The sequence below is a fragment of the Epinephelus moara genome, chromosome 23 (assembly GCF_006386435.1).
Source record: "Epinephelus moara isolate mb chromosome 23, YSFRI_EMoa_1.0, whole genome shotgun sequence".
NCBI lineage: Eukaryota > Metazoa > Chordata > Actinopteri > Perciformes > Serranidae > Epinephelus > Epinephelus moara.
The window spans coordinates 29031215-29048605 of record NC_065528.1 but is presented as its reverse complement, the minus strand read 5'-3'; the positions used below and the strand labels follow the sequence as shown (position 1 = coordinate 29048605).

The 17391-nt window shown below is 39.9% G+C and overlaps 1 protein-coding gene across 2 annotated transcripts in view; it reads right to left on the bottom strand.

Annotated features, from left to right (window-relative positions):
• rassf3 (Ras association domain family member 3) overlaps nt 1-17391 on the bottom strand; it is a 103323-nt gene that overhangs the window by 45738 nt on the left and 40194 nt on the right. The window contains exon 1 of one of the 2 annotated variants that reach the window (XM_050036360.1): nt 2846-3384. The exons of the other annotated variant lie outside the window; for it this stretch is intronic. Within the exon in view, the coding sequence (XP_049892317.1) occupies nt 2846-2968 (123 nt within the window). The 5' untranslated portion in view covers nt 2969-3384. Of the gene's footprint in view, nt 1-2845; nt 3385-17391 lie in introns of those variants that run through there. 2 annotated transcript variants of the gene reach the window in all.

The window sequence follows — 17391 nt, the reverse complement described above, 5'->3', positions numbered from 1 at the left end:
TTTGTTATGACATATATAACAGGACATAAATATATTACGTGACTGGCATCAGTGCGCGGTGACCATACGTAAATTACTTAGTGTCACATTAAAAAAAAACACTGACTTTTGGTTTCACACAGGACATGAACTGGCGTCTCATGGGTAAAAGTCCCGTGCTGTTTGACCCATCTACCTCCCCTCCTTCCCGCCCTATGTGGACTTTCTCACTTTTTATATTATGTCAGTTGCTCTGAGTCAGAGACTGTTGATAAACCAAGACGCTCCACTTTAGATTAATTTCCTGTATCTGTTATACGTGGGTTTTGCCACTGCCACGCCTCTTTAGGAGACTAGCGGCAGTCCTGAGTCTGGACTAAGTTAATGTGAGTACAGATTATGACCATTCCCTTCACCTCATCACTTAAGTAAATATTGGACTCAAGCTCCAAACCTTCAAGACATTCGGACACGGATATGGCATTTTTTCAGACACAGGAATCAGGAAAAAAAATTAAGTTTGTTCAAGACATGTCGCTGTTTTAGCAACATACTCTGGCGAGATCTGAACTGACGTGATCTTACACTCAGTTGATGTCAGACATTAAGCTAACAGATAAAAATGAGCGTCAAAATAAGGAACAAACAATAAATCTGTACTGTTTATAGTGTATTGTTTAGAATCTGATTTCATCCATCCACACGACTTTTACTACACTTCCAAACGAGGTGTCAAGGGGATGCGGGGAAGAGATGACCACACCCACTTCGGTGACAGAAAGTGTGTACCATTTCGTACCATTGGCGCAGCTGTGCAATGGGGTATCTTATTGTTATAGAGTATTTTTGTCTGAGCTTCAAGTATTGCTGCAGATGGGTGAGTTGAAAGCCCAGTGCGTCTAATACACACGCTAAGGGGTGTGACACCACCTGGGGACGAGTTGCTGGACTGTCAGTAAGACAAAACAGATTTCTAAAGTTTCTAAACTTACTTTTTTGTGACTATATAGACTAAACAAATAATCAACAGATAATGGAAATCATCATTACTTGTAATCCTAATCTCAGCATAATGTTGCATCCATTTAGTTAAATCTTGTAGTTGACTGCAATGTGCATAACTTAGATTTACTTCAAAATGTTTACATCTTGTTTGAAAGTGTGTTTTCTGCCATCTCAGACATCTTTAAATGACCCCAAGTCACAGTGGGTTTACTGGTATTCGCTGACACAACAATTTCAGTTTCATTTCTACTGCCAACTTTACTACAGTCACCACATTCTCAGAATTTCCGAGCCCGAGCCAACTCCAGTATCTTATATAATCCGTTACTGTAGTATAAGTACAAGTCAGTGGTAAACATAAATACACATCCACTCTCACAATAACCTTGTATTTTTCCCGATAGAAAACCAGTAATTTCATACAGCAGTCCCACACATTTTTCCCAAAGGACATGTCTCTTCCCTAGTTGTAATTACTGTTGGCATGTGGGAAACCACCATACAGGAGCCAGGGTCCCATTTCAGGTCCAGAGCCACAGTTTAAAACACCACAGGTCACAACCTCTCTTGCAGCACTGTATGGGACACATTGTGCATCCACTCCACACACACAAACACACACTGCCATGAGGAATGAGGACCTGTGTAAGGGTCTGTTATGGAAAAGTGAAGGGTCATGCATTGCTGCAGAATCTGCATGAAATCTATGTCACACACACACATCAAGTGGGCAGAGAAGAAGAATAGCTCGATTCTGTTACAGTATGCTGAGTTTGGAAAGTGTGGAACAAACCAGCTGTGTTTGCAAGTCTGTCTGAGATACTGTGAGCAAGTGTATGAGTGCATGTACAAGAGGATCAGTGTGACTGAGGGCCACTTAAGACTGCAGCAGGCCAGTATTTAGTCAAAGACCTGAAGAGTGACCTAATTTTTCGAGTTCCAGACATGATAAAGCTGAATGTGTTTGGCTTTAACCCAGTCTAGATCTAATTCTCTAAGTCTGCAGGCAAGGAAAGACTTCATAAACAAATTTAAATCCAGGCTGGAATGCACAATTTTTATTTGGGGTTGTTTAAACTCTGGATAGAGGCCAAACTAGGTCACAAGGTTGGAGCTGTGATGGACTCACGTGAGTCCCTGGAGGTAATTACCACTGGCCTGCTGATCAAAGCCTCCTACTTCTGTATTTTAAGACATTTCGTTGTTGATTTTGTCCTATATTTAGCATGCTTTAATATGCAACCGCTTTAAAATTTAAATGTAAGACCTCCATAACTGATACAACAATCTGCAACAGGGGGGAAATTTGACACTTAGTGAAATGCAATGTAGGCTAAACCTGACAACTGTCAAAAGGGGATTAAGCCACAGACTGGTTGTTATGCAAATAATCCAACAACTGCTCCAAGACTCGCCAAACAATTGACAGACACGCCAATATCAAAGGTAAAATAAAAAGTCCACATTCTCTGCAAAAACCGGCACAGCGAGCTTCATTAGAAAAAACACAAATTTTAAACCTCCCTCCACAGTGCATTCTGTTGCAGCACACAACAGGTGAACCAACTCTAAAAGTTATCATTAAACCTAAATGGGTGCGTTTCTTTAATACTGGATGTATGCCGAATTCAAGTATGGCTACTAAGTAATTGGAAATAGGCTTTAGTTGATTTATTTTACATACACGCGTTTGCTAGTAAACTGAAGAATATTGATTTGACAGATTGTTGAATGAGGTTCTGAGCGACGCCCCTCTCTGAGTGAGATCCAGACTTCTAAAGTTGGTCTACCTGTCTACAATTCATCAACAGCTCACAGGGAGGTTATTTTGAGAAGGCAGCTGGCAGTATGTGATATTTACCTTGCTTTCTGTGATTTTTCCAGAGGGTTTTTTGAAGAAAGAGGTCCTGGCTGTGAAAAAGTACTCTTCGGAGTCCTCCTCCAGACTACTGTAACCACTGCTCATCGTGCTATTCCACGTCATTTGCAGAGAAACCCCCTCGACTCAAACTCGACCGCATCAAAACCCCCAAAACTTAACAGTTGTTAGCTTGAAACGAACTCCAAACAAGCTAATTAGCGGGACTCGGGTGTGTTTGTGTTCGCATTAGCGGGTGTTTGCTCAGTATGGGATGGTTTCCTCTTTGAAAATCCTCTCAACGGTGTCCCAATCCTCCTTCCTCTTCTCCCGTCACACTCCCTTTACTCCACCGGCATGGCCCGAAACTCATTTAAACGTTTCCATTTTAGAAACAAACACGCAACTGTCACTTGTAACAATGAAGGTGGTCCACCAGCTTTAAATAACTCGCAATTTTATAAGAGATAACTTAGAAAATCCCTCGAAAAACTCCGGTAAAGCGACGTCTTCTCCCGTTACACTGTTGAATGTATGGTCTAATTTACCAGCGGCTCCTGACAGCGAGGCTACAGTAAAGCCCCGCCCACTACGAGCAGCTAACCAATCAGCTGTATGACACCTTATGACGCCACGCCCAATGCAGCCCGACAGCCAATCAGCGCTGTGATGGCAGATTTGAGTGGTTTATATGGAAAATGATCAAAAATTGTGGATTAAATAAATAATGGCGACTGGCACAGAAACACTACAAAACAACAACATAAAAACCACTAACGTGGAATTTTTTTTATTGTTCTAATTGTCTTGAATATTTATCAAACTATATATTTATGCTCCTGTTCTTTTTTCCAGTGTGCAAACATTTTGTACCTGTTTTCTCAACCGTAATTGTTCTTCTCTTTTTTTGTAAACCTTTACTTTTCCGTTAAGCACAGAAAGAAGGCAATGAGCAACTGAACAAGAAATGACCTCAAAATTCATATTCATAAAACAAAGTAAGAAAAAAAGGAAATGACCTGAAAAAGAGGGCTGATAGTGATAAATATTTTTTCTGTAAGATAATATTAAATATGGGCCAAGGTGAAACTTTTGATTTACTGGTCCATCTATGTCCCAACCCTCACCTATGGTCATGAGCTCTGGGTTGTGACTGAGAGAATGAGATTGCGGATACAAGCAGCCGAAATGAGTTTCCTCTGTGGGGTGTCTGGGCTCAGCCTTAGAGATAGGGTGAGGAGCTCAGACATCCGGAGGGTGCTCGGAGTAGAGCCGCTGCTACTTCATGTCAAGAGGGGTCAGTTGAGGTGGTTCGGGCATCTGATCAGGATGCCTCCTGGACACCTCCTGTTAGAGGTGTTCTGGGCACGTCCCACTGGTAGGAGGCCCCGGGGCAGACCCAGAACACACTTATCCGTGCCCCGGATAAGTGGATGAAAATGGATAGATTGATAATAAAAAAAAACATATATAATTACAATGATCATAAATTAAGTTTAGTTGATTTTTCCCTCTGTTTTTAAATAATTCTAATGATTCTCTCTCCTTTTTTTTGTTTTTAACTCATTTTCAGGTCATTTTCTTGCCACCTTTCACTAATTTCTTGCAGTTGCTTGCCAAGATTTTTTCCTTTTTCCTATATTTTCCAAAAGAAATCCAACAAATGTGCTCAGGTTTCAAACTTTTTAGAATGCTTGTGAAAGGTGTCTGAATGCAGCTCAAGAAAACTGATGCTGATCCAGGTTTTAAAGAGCTCAGTAATAATAAAAAAAACTGGGTCACTTTCCAGCCTGTAAATAACAGTAGCTCCTTCATTACAAGCCCACTTCTATTGTGTTGTTTCATAAACAGTAGAAAAAACACACAATACCAAATGGAAAAAGACCAGAACAAAGAATTAAAGTCTATTCTTTAACTTGGAAGTACAAGTTTGGAAAAACAATCCCAGCACAGCACATTTAAACAGTGTAACACAGTCTTTATGAGCAGATGGAGTTTGCTCAGTGATCATGGAGATGGATTAAGATCAGTCCATGATTGCTGGCATGTCATCAACAAACAAAAGACTGTGTGATACAACTGAAAGCTCCAAGGTCCAACTTTTACCTTTGAATGATACAATTACCTAGTTTATCTGGATCCCAGCATGTTTCCATTGATGCTAAAAGACAGAGAGCAGACTGATGCTCGCAGGTTTTTTTTACCCGTCTGAACTTCTTCCTGACATTTGAAGTGCCCAGAGGCAAAATGAGAGGTTTCTTTCTCCTCACCGGTCACACTGAAACCTCAGTAAATCCAAAGCTTAGCTTGAAAAACACACCACCAACAATAAGTTACCCACATTCCTAAAAATAAAAGGTCAAAGGTCAGCTTCACAAAATGTGAAATGTCTTACCTCGATCAGCAGGCAACAGACTAACGCTAACTTTCTGAGCTTTTTCCTGTGCAACATGCTCTCCTGCCACTGCTTGCATCAAATAAACTAAAAATACAGACACCAAAGGCATTTAATAGCTACTGCTGGACTGACGCATTTTGTGTGTGTGTGTGTGTGTGTTTAATTGCAAAGGCCAATGTACGCACCCTTTTCACTGGGTGGAACAGGATTCAGCTGCCTTTTCAGACACTTTAATGTTTCCAGAAGGTCTTAATGCTGGTGGTCTGTTGGTGGGAGGTAATGTTTGATTGCATGCATCTCTTTTATTTTAACTGATGAATATAATGTGACATTTTCATTCTTTACCGGTCTTTACCTGCAGTGAATGTTTAATGAGCACAGAGCTAAAGCGCTCCCATCTAGAAAGAGCCTAAGTATCTTTTTCCCCCTTTCTTTCTGAATGTTATAACTCTGTGAGGATTAGCTGAAGCCCTGAGGGTACTTCGTAATGGCCAGTTAGTTTTGAGTTCAGGCTCTACAAATGTCTGTTCCGCTTGTAATTTACTATATGAACCTGAAAAGAGGGCCTCAGGCTAAAAGAAACAAGTCATGCTACACCCAATGCCAACTAAAATGATAGAAACCAACAGATAACATTCTTAAAACAATATTTGGATGATGTTATTTATGTAAATACAATATGGCGGGAAAAAAACAAGGGTATAAATCTCTTTATCTGGGATGTTTTTGTGCTGTGGACAATTGGAGGCTCAGGATAAAATCAGCCAAACCCAAATGAGAAGTCTCAAAAGGTGCGGTTTGGTTTTACCATAAGGCATGGTTTTGGTGCAGTTAACCTTTTGCAGAAGAAGATGAGAATTCTGTAGCAAGACACACTGAGTAATATGTCAAATTTAGTAGCTCCTGAAAAAAATCGAGCTCCTCAGGGTGGAGCAGGCAGATTATAAAACAACACAAAGAACTCTCCCCTTGAAACTCCACAATGTTCTCCTGCACTGTTCATATGTTTACCTACAAAAAGTAATGCACAAGAATTCATATATAACCTGCGTTATCAGGAAGGCTGTGATCACGGGATCAATGTGCTGACGGGAGTAAAGAAGGAAGAAGTATAATATAAAGAGCAAAAGTCCTCATAAGAAGGCAGGTTGAGGTGGGTCAAACAAACACAGGACTTTCCGCCAGGAGGCCAGTGTTCATGACCCACGTAAAACCAAGAGAACTTTGAGTTTCTTTTTCTAAACCTAACCTACGTAACTTAAGTTTTTCTAAACCTAACCTTCATAACTTTACTTTTCTCAGATCTAACCTACATAAATTTACTTTTTCTTAACCTAACTTACGCAACTTCACTTTTTCTAAACCTAACCTACGTAACTTTACTTTTCTTAGATCTAACCTACGTAACTTAACTTCCTAACCTAACTTATGTTACTTTACTTTTTCCAAACCTAACTTATGTAACTTTACTTTTTCTAAACCTAACCTACATAACTTTACTTCACTCATCTTGACCTACGTAACTTTACATTTTCTAAACATAACCCACGTAAATTTACTTGCCTAAACCTAACCTATGTGACTTTATTTCTCCTAAACCTAACCTGTGTAACCTTACATTTTCTAAACCTAACCACGTAACTTTACTTTTTCTGAACCTAACCTATGTAACTTTATGTTAGGTATGAAACTTTACGTTAAGTGCATAACCTGATAATGCCCAAATGTGTCTTTTCATAAACCTAACCTACGTATTTTTACTTTTTCCTAACTTTACTTACGTAACTTAACCTTCCTAAACTGAACCTACGCAACTTAAATGGCCTAAACCTGACCTATGTAACCTTACATTTTCTTAACCTAACCTACGTAACTTTACGTTAGAGATGGCACTCAACCATGTTTCCTTTCATAAACCTAAACTACTTTACTATTCTAAACCAAACCTACATAACTTAAGCACGTAACATGACAATGCCATTTGTGGGGCGCTAATTCGTAAGATGTGATACAAATCACTGTATGGAACTATGTTAGAAGTTCTTTTGTTTTAGCTTTGCTACCTGCATGGCTTAAAAAGTGGTCCACCACTTTGGTCCAGACTGAAATATTTCAACAACTACTGTCTGTGTTGCCATGACATTTGGTACAGATATTCAAGTTCCCCTCAGGAGGAATTGTGATCACTTTAGTGACCCCCCCCCCCCCCGATTTGTAATCTAGTGCCATCATCAGGTCAAAAACATAATTTGTCCAATACTTTGGTTCGTAACCAAATGACATCCCCATCATCAGCCTCAGCTGTACTTTATTTTTGGTGCTAATGTTAGCATGCTAACATGCTACACTAAGATCGTGAACATGGCCAACATTATGCCCGCTAAATATTAGTATGTTAGCATTCTTAGCATGTTGAAATAAGCTAAAGTGCATCTTCATGTAGAAAACACAAGTAAGGCCTGCTGCCAAAATTACATTTTTCTGCAGCTGGGAGGCGTGTTTACGTGTCTCAGGCAGAAAGAGATTCTTCGTCACATAAGTTAACTGATTGGCTGCGGGTATTCTCTGGCCGCCAAGTTTTAAACTATCCCCAACTTTAGCTTTGACCGCACTCAATCTAGTGACCTTTTTACAGGAATGAGAAAAAAAGAGGAATTATTCAAAAGCATTTTATTTATTTCAAGCTTCTTTTTTTTTAAAAACTAAACTTTTTTTTAAGTTTTCAGTGATGTACAAGAGGCTTTTTTTTAATGTTTTTCTAATAAGGTTTAATATGATCCAAATGTCTTGCAGCAGAAATGCACCTATAGCGCCCGCATGCTGCCGTCATACAGCATCATAAAAACATAAATAAGAAATAAAAAACATACTGAAATCCTATAACACAGTATGTTCAACCTGAGGCCACCTGCTGAGTTTATATGGTCATAAAATGGATCAGAGTTTTACTCATGTTTTCAGCAGGTCTCTTATATCCCCCCTTCATGGGCCAACAACTGAAAGCTATTACTGAGCACAGAGACAATTAAAAGTGTAAGTGGTCCACCTTCTGTTTTCAGCTATTTCCAGGACTGTGCTTCCTACTACATGCAAGGTTAAAGAGTTCCAACATTATATGTCCATATAATAGCCCACCCAGCTACAAATAAAGGGCCCAAAAAACATCAGCAAATCAGGTTCAGCTGCAGGGTGAAATCTACGGTACATCTGCACTAAATCAAGCCTAACCCACACAAACGCAGCAGCACTGGGAACAACCAGTGGACAAGCTGGGAGATTTTTAGAAAGACAGGCTCTAATTTAAAACCAGCAGGGTTAAAAAAGGGACCAAAAATAAATATGGCACATCTGGGGCAGCCAAACCACCGTCATGTCTTTTAAAATACTGTAGAGATCCATCCAAAACACACAGATAAGCAGCCACCATATTGTTACTTAACTGTCCAGTGTGATACAGGAGGGCAGAGACACAAATACACACTTAAAGGAATACTTCACCCCGCATAATCACCATTTGTATATCAATTACCCATCCCATGTTATGTTGAATTCTTTAAGAAAACTTTGTCTTGATTGTATGCCTCCATGGTGAACGAAGAATCCAAAACCAGAGAAAATTCTTAATGAACTGAAGTCATAGGGGTCCACGTTTAACGAGAGCAGATGGAAAGATGGATAGATAGATAGATAGATAGATAGATAGATAGATAGATAGATAGATAGATGTATTAGATAAATAAATTAATAAATAATTAGTAATTAGTGAATACATTTTTAAATGTGGACATCACTAATTCCACAGAAACTGCAAATATTACTGAGAAATTGACATTATAAGGATTATAAAAGCCTTTAACAGAATATTTAGGCTCTAAAAACGGTCATTATTGTGCAAAAACAACTCTGAGAACACAGTTCACGATCAATTATTTGGTCGTATTTGCAAATTGATTCATGTAATTGTGATCCATAATGTTAGTCGTAGAGTTGTCAAACCATTTCACAGGCACATAAACATGAGCTCAAGTGTCCTGGATATATTTGGGTTTGTTGGGGTTATCCCAGTTATGTGTTACACATGTTAACATATATATACATATAGAGCTGACTGGGAAGGAACATGTAACATTCACTCACTCTCACTGCACACTCACACACTCACGGTCTGTGGTCACTGGTGTTAATCTGCTGTCCAGTCACTTTGGCCCGGAGCCAGTCTGGTTAAACATTACTGACATTCCAGTGCGGGCAGCTCCTAACTAACATGCAGACACTCTACTGTAACTCTGCAGCCGTTCACATGGAGGCACAAAGTGAACAGCAGGGAAGATTAAAAGATTAAAACTTTCCCATGGCACCAGCATGCATCTGCTATCTACGCTCTGGTTGTAGGCCGTCAAGATGAAAACTTTTCTCTCCAACACACCACGTTTTATCCGTCAAACATTTTAAGCTAGGTGAAAAATAACACCACGTTTAACTCTCATGATTCATGTTATAAGAAAAGCTGAATAAGCGCAGCAGCGAATAATGATGTCATCTAGTGAAAAGTGAGAGTGGTGATTTTTTTTTAATTTTCAGATAAATTAAAGGATTACATGTTTCTTTTATTCTAAAAAAACCCAATAAAACTTTTCCAACAGACACTAAGTGATGGTGGAGTGGTGTGTCGTGTGAACCAAATGAGCGAACCCTGGTCTGCTTAAAAACCGGGGGTCTCGGTTCACTTACAAGTGAACCCTAGTGCGGTTCGCTTACAGTGGGAAATAGGCAATGCCGAAAAATTTCACACCTTCATTTGGTTCGGTTCCCTTTCACACTGCAGTTTTTAAAGCGGACCAAACCACCTGGACAGCGTCATGCAGTTACAGTAGCTGCCTATTTGGGGGCGGTATTACTTGCGGTATCACTTGCAAGTGAACCCTGGTGCGGTTCGCTTACAGTGGGAAATGCAAACGGACTATCCAGTGAACCAAAGGGAGGAAGTGAATCGAAGAGAGGAAGTGAACCAAAGAGAGCAAGTGGACCAAAGAGAGAAAGTGACGTAGAGCGCAGTGCATTTTGGGTAGAAAAAAACTAAATCAACAGCGCGAACTGCAAGAAGCAAAGGTAAAAAAAAAAAAGAAAAAGTTGGAAAATGTCTCACGGGCAAATGTGGAGTAGTGAGGAGGTGCAGGCGCTTTAACGATATATGACCAGAGGACGATATATCTCAGCTGCTTGTGGCTATCCACAATGGATTTCCGTTTTCGGTCTTGGCCAATCGATGAGCTGGGTTTTCTTCTTCCTCGTGCTTTTTTTCTTCCTGTTCAGTGGTCATTTCGGGCAATACCGCCCCCAAACGAGCAGCGTGGTCATTTCGGGCAATACCGCCCCCAAACGAGCAGCTGTTGTAACTGCGTGACATTGTCAAGGCGGTTTGGTCCGCTTTAAAAAGTGCAGTGTGAAAGTCAACCGAACCAAATGAAGGTGTGAAATTTTTCGGCATTGCCTATCCTGGTGTGAATGCGCCCTAAGAAACTTATAAGAAACACAAATTTATTCACAAAAGCAGATAAAGAAACGTACATGTACAATTCATAACAAATAATGGAGACATGAAATGGGACACCCTGATAAGCTATCGTAAGCTTGAGAAAAGGGGCCCAGACATGAAGCAAATTGTATTTTAAAATGTGCTTATGAACATGATGTCTAGATTTAAGAAAATAATATACAGTATCATCTATAAACTACAGACTAACCAAAGATCTAGAGACTGAACGAACCTAATGCTATCCACTAAATGGTAAATAAAATACACCGTTTGCCTCTGTTGTATCAGGAGTGGCAGCAGATATCTTAGAAACTGATGTCTCAAAACTTCTGCAGATAAAACCAAAATTATCTGCTTGACAAGACACGAAAATGTGAGAAAATCTGACCCTAAACACCTTATTATTAGACAGTCAAACTTACTAATTAGAAGGCTGCTAACATAAAAAAAATGACTAACATATTATCACTAGGGATGCACGATAAATATCGGGCCGATAAATGATTTAAATGTCATATAAAGTTGACATTTTGTAGATGCTTTGCTCTCGTTGAACAGCAACTGTAGTAAAGAAAAGTAATGTGAGTGAGGAGTGGTGAGGCATGAATGAGACATACGCTAGATTATGAGTTACAGCAGTGAAATGCTGAGTGAGACAGACATAGAGAGAGACAGATGTTGTGGCAGTGGAGTGAGGTCTGGTGGTTTTGGTGAGATGGACGATCTGCAGTTATACATTACGTACATTCCTGAGCAGGGGCAGGGGCAGGTCTGAAGGTTTCCCCACATAAAGCCTAGAGCAAACAGGCATATCGGACTTATTTTAGGTATTCTCCCACAGACTTGAGGTTCGTCTTCACACTGGGATTGTCCAGCCCCCCTGCAAACTCAGTTATTTCTTTGAAAATTAGGAATTTAGTTGGTTAAATGTCAAAATGATCAAGCGCAGTCTGCTTTTTCCACCATTTTGGTTCATTTTTAGTGACTCATTGTACCTATCGTACTCCTATTGTTACTCTATGAGGCACTGGTTTTGCTTTTGCTCCTTGGAAACACTTCTGATCTTGTATATTTCAGAATTTTACCAGATACCTAATACTCTATTGTTCCTAAAAATGGTTACTAAAAAGTATTCAACTGGGCCTGTACAAAAAGTTATGAGTGAACTTTTAATTGACTGTATGAGTGTCCATCTAAAAATATTATTTAATTGAATTCAATTTAAAAAACCTACATGGGGAACCGATTTGTTGCCGTTTGCGCATAGGAATTATTAGTGTGTGACACATCAAAAGCCCTGATTGGCAGCCAGTGTGAGGGATGATGACAATTAAAAGGAGCAAGCCATGAGTAGAACTGTCAGTAGACAGTAACACGAAAGCTACCTGGTGGTTGAACTGTATTTAGTTCCTCTGTACTGTATGTATAAAATTATGACCACCTAATGGTACTTAATGAGTTTCGTGGACAAGCCTGAGTCTCCTGTGAAGTCTGTTTCTAGTCCAGGTGTGTATCTGCAGCTGAAGGTCTGGTTAGACATTAATCCAGTTTCAAAGCAGGAGCAGGATCTAACAGACCTCTGCTCCACCTGACGTCTACCTTCATCTTGGGTGATGAGACAGTAATGGGATAAAACAACATCAAAGCAAACTCCAGGTGTAAAGATGAATTAAAAGCTTCATGTTACGTCAAAAATGCATCCATGAAGTTCTTTTGTTATGTTTTCAGCCTTATTTATCTATGAATTCACTGGAGATCGAAATGAACAGTTATTAGTTAGTAAAGATGTTTTCTTATTGATGGTGGCATACCTTCACCATAGGCTCGGAAATGTAACTACACGTCGCGGCAACGCAGACCTCCTGTCTGTTTCTGTAATCTGAAACCATTTCCCTCAGTGGAAACAAAGATTTCATTTACTTTAATTTCACAGATAAGAAACAATAAATTGTGAAGACAATAAAGCCTCATCAAAAATAGCATTTTAAGTCTTGTGTGTGATTTATCCTGGCTTCATATGAGCAGAGGAAAAGTCTGTTATCGCTAGGCTAATTTATACAATGTAAAATGCCATAGGCTTGTGCTAATAACGTTAGCATGTTGTATTTGTGAGGAAAATGTGTCCAGATAAAGACAAGTGTTTGTCTGTGAATGCTGCGAGTTATAGTGAAGCTGATTTGTGTACTTGTGTTTGAAATAGTCTCTATTAAGCTATGTTTAATGTGTGTTTAATGTGTGTTTTGAATCAACTAAACTAGGCCACCTGCATAGGGTCTGCCGCACAAGTATAAATCCCGCTTAAGTTTGAGCAAACCTGTTGTGGTGTGAGGAGGGTAGTGGGTGGATAGGTGTGGAGGGTGAGGAGTCATGTGATCTGAGAGGTCAGGTGAAAGGTCAAACTCTGAGGAATGTGTCATATTTAGAAAACCAAGAATGACAGAGACAGAGAGAGACAGAGGGAGGGAGGGGTGTTAACAGTTTCACCCTCAGGCTCCCATGACCTCACTCAGCAAAGATTCTGTTACCTTGTGCAGGTAAGTGCGTGGGTGTGCTGTTTGTGCACGTGAACAGATGTGGGTGTGTGTGTTTGATCTCTAATTTAAAGGCAGCAGAGATAGTGATGGGTGTGTTTTAAAACAGCTTTAAATGTGGGAACCAACAGTGAGTGTGAGTCTTTGGGGGGAGTGTAAGTTTTGCAGATACCCAGTTGGGGTTTTCTGGACCGGGAATTTTCCCTTAAATCTGAACTTAAATTATAGACAGCATATTCTACCACATTCAACAAGTCGAGCGGCTGCTGATAAGGGCCAGCTGGAGCTGACAGGGCCAGAGAGTCCGCAAAAAAATGCAAGTTACAGTCTGCTACGGATGCTTCATGATGGCCAAAGGGTGCTTTGTTCCATCAAGGCCCTATTAAGTAATGTTAGGAAGATTTATCAGCTCTCTGACTGAGGTCTGGGAACACTCAGACTAATAACGTACAAAGCCAAAGCCTGAAGGTGTAAACCTCAAACGCACGCCTTGAAATGCTAAGCACAGGCAAATTAAGGAGACAAGAAACAGCAGGAGTCACACAGCGTACTGTGGGGCCCAGGTCCTGTAACACCTGTGAGGATGAGTGTGTGTGTCCTTTGTTTTGGTGTTACAGGTGTTAAATATCCAACCTGAGCTCCGTGTTGCCTCAGGAACTCTGAAACTGATCCAGCTGCATGAAAGCAGCCGCGTTCGTGGAGATTTTACCGTCTGCAGGTGTATTTTTGGATTCAAGATGCTGACGTACATTATTTCGTGTGTATTTGTGCATCCCAGCATCCTGTGTGTTTGCCCCCTCCCACCCTGGGAGGCCCAGTATTTCATCCTGACAGACAAAACACTGAGTGTTTTGTGATCAAAGAGCAGAGGAATGCCCTCTGAGGATCACACGCAGCCTCGGTGTATCACATAATCGCAGACAGACAGCGAGAGCACGATGCAGGCTTCGATTTAAACACTGCAGCCCTGCAGGGTCGCACTGCAGCTGGGGGAGCAGAATTACACGGCTATTGATGGTTAATGTGGGAGTGGCACGGAGGGAGGAGCAGCGTGATAGGAGTTTTGGACTCCCCACTATATTTATCACAAGTTTAATTAGCCAGTTTATAAATTCCCACAAAAGATAGAACACAGACGTTATCAAAGAAACACACTCTACACTTGGTTTAAAGCAGTAGGAGTGACTGAAGGACTAAGATGTTTCCATTAAGTAAAAGCACTGATACCACAGTAAATGAAAGTCATGCATTTATAATTTCACATAAATAAAAACACAAAATTATAAGCATCAAAATGTCCTTAAAATACCTAAACTAAAAGTACTCACTTTGCAGAATAATTTCAAAATAATGTTTTTGTGTCACTACTTGACTTTAATGTTGCAGCTGGTAAATATGGGCCTAATTTAAATTACTTTATATACTGCTGGGTGGCTTTACATATAATTATATATTTTAAAATTCTTTATTTTTTTCTTGTTTTTCTCTTTTATCCATTTTTTCTCTATTGTTATTATACTGCAAATTAATTAGTTGTTTATATCTTTTATATATTTTTAAATTTATTTTTCCCTTAACTGTCTTTATTTACTGCTGGGTGGCTCTGAATGTAATGTTTTCTAAAAAAATAAAAAATAAAAAATTAAATAAAAAAAAAATCTTTTTGTTTTTCCCATTATATATAAATATTAATTTATTGGTTGTTTATATTTTTCTTGATTTATTTTCCTTTTCCCTTTAATTTATTGTGAACTAAAATGCAAATAAAGTGTATATATGAGAACAGGCTTGAAAAAATAAAGTTTAAAAAAAGATTACATATCATCATTTAGTAATAGTCTAATTCATATAATAATAGTATCATAATTTATCAGAAAAAAGATTTATTGCCAAATATCTTTACTTTCTAAACAATAAAAATGGCATAACATGGCACTACATAATTTACCGTCACTGTATTTTCCCATTTTTGTTTCTTGTTTTTTTATTACATGTTACAAAATTTCAGTTGCACTCGTCCATTCAATGGACACTTAGTCCACAGTCCAAAGCAATATGACAGAATAAGAAGCTCCCCGACCTCAATGTTTTTCCATTTTCCTGACATTTTTGGCTGCTATTCTTCCTTGAGCTAGCTGCTAACTGCTATCACCTGCTTTTTAATCTCCCAGCAGTGAGTCATATCCACAACATGTCGTCAAAACGTTACACCAGTCCCGTCCTGCCCACTTTCCCTTTTACGCAGATGTTGGTTTTGCGCTGCCATCTTAAAGGCAAGACCACTCTGACCCCTAAAATAATAATTGGTCTGCGTTACGTAAATGTCGTCATCCACCCATGTCCTCAAGAGTCCGCATTGACCCCCATTTGGACGACCCTGTGCAGTTTATTTTTTTGTGACCACATAGACTACATGCCCAACTCCAATCACGTCCAAAACACTGCAGCTAAACTAGCCACAACCGCCTCAACACAGTGAAGTTAGTGTTAAGTTGGATATTTGACAGACGTTCACTCCAGACTCAGCAGCGTCGTCCTACCTGATGTCAGCAGTAGAGGGATGATTAGCTCACCTCCCAGCGCTCCTGTGACAGGAAATTAAATGTGGTAACTATGTCCCAGCCTTAACTGTGTGACACGCGGGCCTTAAACAGGAAGTGTAAAAGGGGCTCATGATTCAGAGACTGAGTCACACGGCTCTCAACATGGCGGTGACAGAGGGAACAGTGTTAACTGTGCTTTTCGCTACAACACCGCTCCAGTATCAGCAGTAACTGTTGTATGAGTGTCATGCAGGGCGGGGCGATTAACTAGCCAGTGGGACACACACACAAGGACTCATATGCAATAACATGCACACATGGCCAGACTGTCAAACACAACATACAAAGAAGCTCAGATTACAACACATGTGACGTTCTCTGCTCAGGACACCATTACAACCCGATATCTTAACACAGCAAATGGTGGTTTACTGTTATATTAATGTTCTGAATGTCATATACAAAACCTTTTAAATAGCTGAATGAGCAGCAGGCTATAAATAGAGACTGTGAGAAGGGAACTACCCCGGTGTTTGACTCTGCTGATACTGCCCACTGTGATAAGATGTCTAAGCCAAACAATAAAGAGACCAACTGTGTGCTCATATCAAGCCCCTGCATGCACATAACAGCCCAAATCTGCAGCAAATGTGTAGAAAGAATGGAGTGAAGGTCACGATTCAGGGCCCACAAATTGCTAAATCCACCCCTGGCAGGGACGTGCTGCAGCTGAAATTAAACTCACCTCAGTAAACCAGCTGTTTTAATGCTGACGTGTTTATATCCCCCTCAAAGTGCACATTATAGCAAGCATTTTCGGACTGATGGGTGTTTTATGAGCACGGGGTCATTTGGAGGAAATTGCCCTTTAATAAGAAAAAATAATATTATTTTCAGTGAATGCTGAATTAAATTACTCAGAAGCTAACAGGATGAGGGGAAGCAGCTGGCCTGGACCCACACAGTTCAGAGGAACGGTTCTGCAGCAGCAGCACAATAACAGAATTGTGGGAGATATGGAGTCACCAGCCAAACACACACACACACACACACACACACACACACACACATTAATTCAATTCAAAGAGATTTATTGGCGTGATAAGATTTTCTTACCCTGCCAACACAATCTCTTTCTCTTGCCCTCTCTCCTCCCTATTCAGACTTAAGCTCAGTTTTGAACAATAATCTTCATATAAAAATAATAAAAAAAATATATTAAAACTTAGTGAGCACAGACACATGAGCTCCTGGTTCACTGTTTAAAGGTCCAGTGTGTGCGTCTGTGTCACTCTGTAGTTACACTTCCAAAACACTAGGGTGTGGCGGAGGTTTCTGTGAAGTGCTGTAAAGTTTAGTTGATTCAAAACACACATTAAACACACATTAAACACACATTAAACATGGCTTAACAGAGACAGTTTCAAACACGAGTACACAAATCAGCTTCACTATAACTCACAGCATTCACAGACAAACACTTGTCTTTATCTGGACACATTTTCCCCACAAATACAACATGCTAATGTTATTAGCACAAG